General features: G+C 35.9%; 1 protein-coding gene across 8 annotated transcripts in view; it reads right to left on the bottom strand.

Moving 5' to 3' along the window:
• Positions 1-869: 869 nt before the first annotated feature.
• The window catches only part of LOC106875160 (F-box/WD repeat-containing protein 2), a 17,193-nt gene continuing 7,179 nt past the window's right edge, over positions 870-10,883 (bottom strand). For 4 of the 8 annotated variants that reach the window (XM_014923182.2, XM_014923181.2, XM_014923185.2 and 1 more), the window contains exons 2-4: positions 4,614-5,120; positions 3,208-3,952; positions 870-1,708 (exon numbers count right to left, since the gene is read on the bottom strand). In XM_014923182.2, coding sequence (XP_014778668.1) covers positions 1,516-1,708; positions 3,208-3,952; positions 4,614-5,100 — 1,425 coding nt within the window. In that variant the 5' untranslated portion in view covers positions 5,101-5,120 and the 3' untranslated portion in view covers positions 870-1,515. Of the gene's footprint in view, positions 1,709-3,207; positions 3,953-4,613; positions 5,121-7,140; positions 8,577-10,360; positions 10,859-10,883 lie in introns of those variants that run through there. The other 4 variants (XM_014923188.2, XM_052966054.1, XM_052966055.1 and 1 more) reach the window with 4 other exon arrangements.

Genomic DNA, 10,883 nt, shown 5'->3' with positions numbered 1-10,883 from the left:
CACATGAATACATACTTCCAAAAAGAGACATCAAAATTTTGGCATTTTCCAGTAGATTTGGGAAATTACATTTTTCTACTTGTTGAATTGTTCATCCATCAACTCCATACACAACATGGACAAAAAATTTTTCTTAAGAAAATACATATTTAAATAAATTTTTATATTATGATTAGCAATAGCGAAACCAGTCGACAAACACAATACACGATATATTAAAAATTACATTTAAACTATGTAAAGTGTGTGCATTTTCCTTCTTTAATTTATATGTATATATATATATATATATATATATATACACACACACACACATATATATTCCATCCACCTAGTCCATTCACTAGGTTTTGGTTGGCCTGAGACTATAGTAGAAAACACATGCCCAAGGTGCCATGCAGTGGGACTGAACCCAAAACCAAGTGGTTGGGAAGCAAACTTCTTATGACATAGCCATGCCTATATAAATATATATTTCATATATATATCAAAAGGATGTGTTATAATACTATTCCACAGCCATCCCAACAATCCAATAATGCTAATCCACATATATAAAAACAGCCATACCAACAATCCAACATTCCTCCATCATCAGCTGCCCCACGGATATCATTATGGTTTCAACACCTAAGCAGTACCATTTAATCCGGCTGTGTCAACAGCACTAAAATAAGTGTTGTTTGGGAACAAACAAACCAAAGAAACCTGACATCCATGCATCATATATGCTCCGCAATCTTGATTCTTTTTGAACTACCAAAATAACTTGGAATTTATGAAAGGAAAGCTTTATATTACTCAGAACATGTAAAACAAGTCTTGTGTTTTGGGAGGGTCATTACATCAATAACAATAACACACACTGGTTCAATATCACTTCTTTATTGTTAGTCAGTTGGTTAGATATCTAATCAACTAATTCAGTGGTTCTCAACTGGGGCCCATGTGGCCCTTGGGGGTCCATATAAGATATTTTCTTAAAATTTATGTGCGATAAACTGCTTATACTTTTACAATACACAAAGTATTTTAATTTTTTTTATACAATTCATAATAATATTTAATTATAAAAATACAGAAGGATTCTTTTTTTTATATATCCACTGAATGGTTATGGGGGCTTAGTATGAGATAGGAATCAAAAGGGTGTCCACAGGCAAAAAAATGGATGAAACCATTTATTTAATGTGCTGGTTAAACAATTACTTTTGTCAAAGTCCTTTCATTGCTATTTGTTGCCTCACCAATTACATGCCTCCTCTCTTCAAGTTCTGTTTTGAGTCTCAAGTACAAAAACGAAACAAGCATGGATGTTTAGGACAAACTTATGGAAATGTTTTTACAAATGGTAAATCACAGTCACTGACAGTTCCAAATTATCTGTGTCACTCTTATTCCATCTTTCTGCCTTTCTGTCTCATCTGAAACAGCTACCATGAGGTTGTAGAAATATCCTTCTACCTCAGGCATAATATGAAACCAATATCAGAATACTACAAACTATAATTTCCTTCAGCTGAAAAACTCAATGTCTCTTAATTTTCTGTTAGATGAGTGTTTACTGGAATCTTCTTTCCAACTGAGAATGTATATGCTATTATTTTCAAGAGCAGCAGCTAAAAGTAACCCACAGGGAGGACTGGAGTCAAAGCCATTCAGCCATTTTGAAGATCCACAGGTGACTGAGGATCCAGTTTTGGTTAGTCTGTAGAAAATATACAAGCAAAGGAATACAGAATATATATAAAGCTGAATTGTAAATATAGCACACACACACACACGCACACACAAATACACACACACACACACACACACACACACACACACACACAAATGTGAACAAATAATATAATATTATGAATTATAAATTTAGAATATATACAAAACATTAAATAATCATATATAATAAATATAAAATATAACTATAGAATATATCTGAATATGACATAAAAATCTATACATAAATATAAAATATGTATTATATAAATACATACACACACACATACAACTATACAGTTCATATGTTAATATGAAATATAAATATATAATTATGATACATAGAATTTAGTTCAGGCAGTGGTCATTCTAAAAACAAGGGACATCATCATCATCGTTTAACGTTCGCCTTCCATGCTAGCATGGGTTGGACGATTTGACTGAGGACTGGTGAACCAGAAGGCTGCACCAGGCTCCAATCTGATCTGGCAGAGTTTCTACAGCCGGATGCCCTTCCTAATGCCAACCACTCTGAGAGTATATATATATATATATATACACGTGTGTGTATATTTGTCTGTCTATCTAATTATTCATCCACTCCTTCCCTCTCCCCAACTCTCTCTGTTTAATCTATCTGTCAACAGACAGATAGACATAGATGCCAATAGGTACAGTAAATACATGTGGGATCATACAATCGGCATCGCAGAGACAGCAGACATGAGACAGAAAGTATGACATATAGTGGAAATATTGGAAATTTAGAAGGCAGCTCATACTGATTCTGAAAATGGACAACAGACATTGTAGTGATGCAGGGTAGCTGATGTATAGAGACATTGGAAAAGAGATATTGTAAGGACACAGGATAGCTTATGCTATGGCAAAAATGGACTAGAGGCATATTATAGTCACAGGACAGTTGATGTTATGGATAAATGTAGGGATACAAGTCAGGTAATTTTATCTTTTATCATTTGTCTGTTTCAGTCAATGGATTGTGACCATGCTGGGGCACTATCTTGAGGGGTTCAGTTAAATAAATCAACCCCAGTACTTATTTTTGTAAGTCAGGTACTTAGTCTACTGGCTACTTTTGCCAAGCCACTAGGTAATGGAGAAGTAAACAAACCAACACTGGTTGTCAAGGTGGTGGAGGACCAACATAATAGAAACACAAAGTCACACAAACACACACGTGTATATACACACACACACACACACACAATGGGCTGTTTTTCAGTTTTCATCTACCAAATCCACTCACAAGACTTTGGTTGGCCCAGGGCTATAGTAGGTGATGCTAGCCTGAGGTGTTATGCAATGAGATTGAACCCAAGACTACATGGTTGGGAAGCAAGCTTCTTAATCACACACCCATGTCTGTGCCTATGGAGTAAATAATAAGAAAGCAAGGATAATGCCATTTGAAGAGAGAATACAATGAAATCCAAAGAATTTACAATAAAGATGACAAAGCCTTACCTGATCGCTGGCAATGGTTTTGTCAGAATCACTTCATTGGTATGCAGTCCAAATATTGAAAGAGTCTGATACTGGTCTCCACGAGAAATTACCATAGCCAATTTCTGGCCAACCCCCAAAAGTAGCTGAATTGGTTTTGCAGTTTGAGTTATTTTATATTGTTGAACCATATTTAGTTCTGACTGAAACTGATAAACCCTGATTAAAGTATCTTCACCATCATCAGACTGGAAACAGATCTTTAAAAGACTCTGATTTTCAACTAACAGATGAGGAATAATAGAATAATTTGGACAGGAAACAGTTTCAATATGCGATTGTTCATGTTCTGAGTTCATTCTTCTGATATAACAAAATCTGTTATCACTGCTAATTAGTGTATACGAAGAGAGTTCTTCTGATGAAATGATTTTTGTATCAATTATCCAATATTGATGTTGTCCCATTAATGTTGTTAACAACTGACTTGATTGTAAGTCCCATATTTTAATTGTTAAGTCAACAGAACCAGTGACCATAATTGATAATCTTTCACAAACATCAATGCTGTATACAGCTGAAACATGGCCAATGAACTGTGACTGTGGGCCTAGACAGATTTCCCAGCTGTGAATGATGCCATCAAAAAATGACATATAAACAAATTTATCCATCAATTTCACAGTACTCACTGATTTGTGTTGAGGCAATATTAGCTTTTCGCCACCCGGATATTGCCATATAGTGACAGAATGGTCATCAGAACCTAGAACAAGAGAATATTATTAAGTTTAAAGAAAACATTAACATTTCATTTTTATATTTGGTTTGCAAGATTTTTGATCTGAACCATGCATTGAAACAAATTTTTTAGTACCATGAAGGATCAATATACCAAAGATAAAAAAACACACACACTGGTTCTGTTTCACTTCTTTTATTATTTTATTTTATTCTTTTATTATTAGTTAATCTGATAAGGCAGTGAGCCCGCACTGGGTAGAAGGGCTGAATTGTAATTTAAAAACATATCTACTGGCTGCTTTCCTGTAGAACTCGATAATGATCTCTCCTTTTTCCATTATTTTCGGTTGGCCATGTGATTAGGAAGCTTGCTTCCCAGTTACAGGTTCAGTCCCACTGTGTGACACCTTGGGTAAGTGTCTTCTTCTGTAGCCTCGGGCTGACCAAAGCATTGTAATTGAATATATACATACATACACATGTACGTACGTACATACATACATACATAGTTATACACACATACAAACTCATAACAAGCTTTGTTTAGCTTCTGACAACCAAACCAACTCGTAGGTCTTTGGACACTCAGCTTATACTATCATCAAAGAATGAATACAACACTGAATATAACTTGATATTATCTATAAAACAACATTTTAAAATTATTGTTTCAATACCCTTACCAGAAGCCAATCTGCCATCGTGATAATGAAGAGCCATAATCCTGTTTGAGTGACCCCTAAAGAACTCCTCACTGTACATATTACACTGTTTTAGAGGTTCCAATTGTTTTGATGTTACTTTCAGAAAAAGCGTCTTATAATACGAAGCAGAACGTGGTGCAGAGTCAACTTTGATATAATGCTGCCAACAACAGTGACGCCAGACTTCAGGCAGGGAGTCAAGGAGCTGATACCAATGTCGACTCACTAATAAACAATTAAGAATAGATTTAGCATCAAGGTATGTTGCAATAATGGTAGAAATTTCTCTTGGAAGTAATTTGAAAAAATCTCGATATATTAATGTTGGTAAAAGTTGTGCTAGGTAAACTAACTGGGAACTACTACCGATGGAGATTAAATGGTCAAGAGTTTGGTTCCTTTCATCGTCAGACCATTTAAGAAACTGGTGTCCTGTGGCCAGCAACCATTCCTTGAAGTCAGACATTTCAACAAGATATTTGAGATCTGGAAAAATAAAAGAAACTTTGTCATATTTGGAATATATCAATGCAGGGAAAATTTATTGTAAAGGAAACTAAAAAATTTTCCATTGATATAAATCTTTGACTCCACAACTGAATCATTAGGCTTATTAGAAATAGCAGCCTAACATCCTTGAAATCACACCCTATTAATAATGGTTTTACATTTTGGCACAAGGCCAGCAATTTTGGGGGAGGAGGCGGTAAGTCGATTACATTGACTCCAGTGTTCAACTGGTACCTATTTTATGAACCCTGAAAGAATGACAGGCAAAGTCAACCTCAGCAGAATTTGAAATTGGAATGTAAAAGACAGACAAAATATTGCTAAGCATTTTGCCCAACATGATAATGATTCTGCCAGCTCACTGTCTTACACCCTAATAATAATAAAAAAGAAGGCTACATTGGACAAAGCTGGAATGACTTCTTTAATTATAGTCTTTTCAATTAGGGCAGACTGTAAAAAAAAAAAGAAACCCTCAGAAAGCTGGAGAATAAGATGAATCTTCAAAAAAACTAAAAGTCAGCTTTCTAAGCCATAGAATCCTTACTATACAAACACTTATACTTCCAAGTTATGAAAAGGACTACAAAATAACCATGTTCAACTGGTACTTATTTTATTGATCCTAAAAAGATGACAGGAAAAGTTGACCTCAGCAGAAGTTGAACTCAGAACATAAGGACAGATGAACTGTCACTAAGCATTCTGCCCAGTGTGTTAACGATTCTGCCAGCTTCATCATCATCATCGTTTAATGTCCGCTTTCCATGCTAGCATGGGTCGGACAATATGACCAGATGGCTATACCAGGCTCCAATCTGATTTGGCAGAGTTTCTACAGCTGGATGCCCTTCCTAACGCCAACCACTCCGAGAGTGTAGTAGGTGCTTTTATGTGTCACCTGCACGAAGACCAGTCAGGCGGTACTGGCAACGGCCATGCTCAAAATGGTGCATTTTATGTGCCACCTGCACAGGAGCCAGTCCAGCGGCACTGGCAACGATCTCGCTCGAATGTCTTTACACGTACCACCAGCACAAGTGCTAGGAAGGCGACGCTGGGCACAGGTGCCATCACGATTTTGTTTTCGCTTGCCCCAACAGGTCTTCGCAAGCCAAGTTTCATGTCCAATGAAGGAGACGACGTTGGCATGGGTGCCAGTCATCGAATTTAGTTCAATTTCGATTTCACTTGCCTCGACAGGTCTTCGCAAGCAGAGTTTAGTGTCCAATGAAGGAAGGAAGGTACGCATAAGTGGGCTGGCTACAAAAAGGAAAAATACATTGGACAAAGCTGGAATGACTTCTTTGATTATAGATTGTAGGCCTGCTCAATTAGGACAGACTGTAAAACAAGAAACCCTCAGAAAGCTGGAGAATAAGATAAACCTTAAAAACTAAAAGTCAGTTTTTTAGGTTATAGAATCCTTACTGTACAAACCCAGCTTATGGCTTCAACTACTTCCTATTCATATTGCCAAGTTATGAACATACTGCAAAATAACCATTTCTCAGTTGACTTCTTGAAGATTATTTCTTCAGCAGCTATTCAGCTTGTGAATTATTTCATCTCATAAATACACACAGTGACAGATCACTACCAAACATCATATCATTATTAGTCTACAGCTTGTCTAGAATCAACCACTTATTCACGTTTCTTCACACTTGATATTGCTTCCTTTCAAAATAAGAATTACCCTCTTATCTTAATCCTCTGAACTATAACATTACATCATATTCGTCTATTCTTGTCCAGCCATTTGAAAAACCATTTATCATCTCTATTTTCTCTTTCTTACTATATAGTACCATTACTCTGACCCCGTACAGTAAGATTTCCATGAGGAGCTATAATCACTGTATAAACTCAAAACATTATTCTCTAATCTTCTTCAATAACAACGAATTCTAATCTATATTCCACCAATACTTTTTAGGTCACCTGAAGTGTAGAATTAATCCATTATTTCTACTGGCTTATCAATGATATTTACAATGTTTGTCTCATAGCTGCATTGCATACCAATCCACTGTTGACCACTTGAAGGTCATTATGCCAAACCACTGAAAATAATGACCTTTATTTTTCTTGTATAAACGATATATCATAACTTTTACATATTAATGTAGGTAAGATGTTTCCTTTGCAACCACATGATTTTGGGTTCGGTTCCACTGCATGGCACTTTGAATAAGTGTCTTCTATTACAGTTCCAGGCTGACCAAAACCTTGTGAGTGGAATTGGTAAACAGAAACTGAAAGCTCATCATATGTATGTACAATTGTGTGTATGTGTGTGTGTGTGTGTGTGCATGATTGTATATTTATCTATCCATGTTTGTGTGTGTGTATGTTTATGTGTGTAAGTGTATGTCTGTGCTTGTGTTTATCTATCCATATCTACACATCATGGGATGGTTGTAAATAAACATCATAGTCATACAAGCGAGGTTATTCATTCCCAGTTTTCCATGTAAAACATGTCTAGCTATAGAAAAATATTACCTTGCTTGGCAATAGGTGAGGGTTGGCAACAGGTGAGGGTTGGCAATAGGAAGGGTTAGGGTTAGAAAATCTGTCTCAACAAATTCCATCTGACACAGACAAGCATGAAAAAGTGCACATCAAATGATGATAATGATATTGTAACAAGTGTAAAGTTTTCCAACGTTTGCCTCTTTTTTAAGACTGTACGTTGTGGTTTGAGAGAAATTTGGCTGCTATTCCTAACAGTTTAGATGATCCCATAGCATAGCACAGTGACAGTGAACCCATGATACTCATATCATCAGTGATATGTCATAAGTTTTTGGTTGACACATAAAGGACTTTAAAAAAAAATCTCTCTGCAATATCCTCTTATAAAATTAACGACTGTGTGGTAAGAAGCTTGCTTCCCAACCACATGGTTCCTGGTTCAGTCCCACTGCATGGCACCTTGTGCAAGTGTCTTCTACTATAGCTTCAGGCTGACCAAAGCCTTGTGAGTAGATTTGGTAGACAGAAACTGAAAGAAACAAGTCAGCGAGCTGGCAGAAACGTTAGCATGCCAGGCGAAATGCTTAGCAGTATTTCGTCCGCCGCTACGTTCAGAGTTCAAATTCCGCCGAGGTTGACTTTGCCTTTCATCCTTTCGGGGTCAATAAATTAAGTACCAGTTACACACTGGGGTCGATGTAATCTACTTAAACCCTTTGTCTGTCCTTGTATGTCCCCTCTGTGTTTAGCCCCTTGTGGGCAATAAAGAAATAAGGAACTGAAAAAAGCCTGTTGTATGTATATATGTATATATCTATGTGTGTGTCTATCTTTGTGTCTGTGTATGTCCCCCCACTACCACTTGACAACCGGTGATGGTATGTTTATGTCCCTGTAACTTAACGGTTTGGCAAAAAAGACCAATAGAATAAGTACTAGACTAAAAAAAAAGTTCTGGGGTCGATTTGTTCAACTAGAACTCTGCAAGGAAATGCCACAGCATGGCCACAGTCTAATGACTAAAACAAGTAGAAAATAAAAAATAATTAGAATACATGTTAAACATGTGATACTACAGCAATAGTGTTATTGCAAGAATTGAAATTTCAACATACTGAGCTAAAAAAATTTGCCAACAATGATATAGACTAGTGGTTCTCAATTGGGGCCCACACCACAAAATAGTAAATTAGGGATACACAATAATATTTTAAGGGTCTCAGAAAAATGTTGCTTTAGATGTATGTATTACAAGAAACAACCAGGTTTCTTTCTTTAACATTTTACTTAGTTCAACCAATGCAATTAAAGTGTGAAAAACAAAATAGGAATTTTGAAAAAAGTTTCTATAAAAGTAGTTTTTAAACATTGAATGGCTATTAGGGCACACCAAAATAAAATAGTAATCAAAGGGGTCCATAGGTTAACAATAGTTAAGAACCCCTGATATAGGGGTTCATTTTGTAACTTATCTTCAGCTGGGGAAAAAAATAGCTGTTAATTTAGTAACTGTTAAAAATAGCTGTTAATTTATCCATTCAAAATATTCTACCTGCTTTATATTCAAACCAGACAGATCCAGCCTCTCATACTTACTCTACAATGTCATTCTAAAAATAATTGATCACATCACTGAAATCTTGAAGCTACAAGATAAAGTGCAATTAATCCAAAATAATATGAATAAATTCAACTTTACAATGAAAGTAAACAAAGTTTGTCTTTAGAAGCATTGAGATGTATTGTAAGATACAGAAATAAATTTATTTCTCAAACGCGTGGTAATGCTATTAATAGCGTGATCAGGATAAATTATCCATATAATGCAGAAAAATACGTTACCGGCCAGCCATGAGACTCATGGCTGGCCGGTAACGTATTATATGGATAATTTATTCTGATCACGCTATTTATAGCATTATCACACATTTGAGAAATAAATTTTTTTCTGTACCTTTAATATGAATAAAACTAGCACTCCATCAATTACAGCAAAGAGGGTTCCAGTCAATTTGATCAATGAAAGAGCCTGTTCATGACATTAATGTGTAAGTGGCTAAGCACTACACATGTGTGTCCTTAATGTAGTTCTCAGGAAGATTCAGCGTGACACAGAATGTGTGTGACAAGGCTGGGTTTTGAAATACAAGTACTACTCAATTTTTCCCACTGAATGGATTAGAGCAAAGTAAAATAAAATGTCTTGGTCAAGAACACAATATGCCACAGGGAAGTGAACTCACAACCTAAGGATTGTGAGCTGAACACCCTAACCACTAAGCCATGTGCTTCATGAATAAACAAGTATTACATTTGACAGAGTAATTTGAATGCAAAAGGGTGGAAGACAGACCCAGCAAGAACACAATTTTTGTAGTTTTAGAATATAATAATAGTATAAGTGAAATCTAAACTGTGGTTGATATATTACACTTTAAGTCACTCTCATGTAAACCTTGCTGCTTAAAATTTTGAGGACAGAGTTATTTCAAATAGCTGTAATCCCAATGGTTGTCTAGAATTTCACTTTTGTTTATTGTTTGTTGGATTAAGAAGAAAAGCTGTATATATATATCTGTCATTGACTTAGCTGTAATTTCAAGACATGCAGAGACTTGCATGGCAGTGGTGGAGGGGCTTATCTCAAAATAAAGTATAGAAAAATTTACTGTGAGATATGAATATTTTCAAGCTGAAATATAGAAATAAGAACAAGAAACTGGATAACTACTTACATTAAATATGTTAACATTAACTTAACTGCTGTTTTTTCATGCAAAGAAAGTCTATGAGTTAATCTCAAAACAATTCAATTTTTCTTCTCTACCAACCAATATACAATCTTGCATTTTTACTTAATGGTTCTTTCATCACTACTTCTACAGAACAGTGAAGTTTTGTTATGCCTTAAGCCTTCAATTACAGAATGAGTCACAGAGTACTCTTGTGATATACTGTGCATCTTAAGCATTTTTACACTTAGCAGAGCCCATCCCTCTTAAGGTCTGACAATAGACTTTTCTTTCTCTCTCTCTCGCATATATATATATATATATATATATCATCATCATCATCATCATCATCGTTTAACGTCCGCTTTCCATGCTAGCATGGGTTGGACGATTTGACTGAGGACTGGTGAAACCGGATGGCAACACCAGGCTCCAGTCTGATTTGGCAGAGTTTCTACAGCTGGATGCCCTTCCTAACGCCAACCACTCAGAGAGTGTAGTGGGTGCTTTTACGTGTCACCCGCAC

Source organism: Octopus bimaculoides, chromosome 3 (genome assembly GCF_001194135.2).
Source record: "Octopus bimaculoides isolate UCB-OBI-ISO-001 chromosome 3, ASM119413v2, whole genome shotgun sequence".
NCBI classification, from domain to species: domain Eukaryota; kingdom Metazoa; phylum Mollusca; class Cephalopoda; order Octopoda; family Octopodidae; genus Octopus; species Octopus bimaculoides.
The sequence above is the reverse complement of the archived record's forward strand: the minus strand, read 5'-3'. Positions and strand labels throughout refer to the sequence as shown.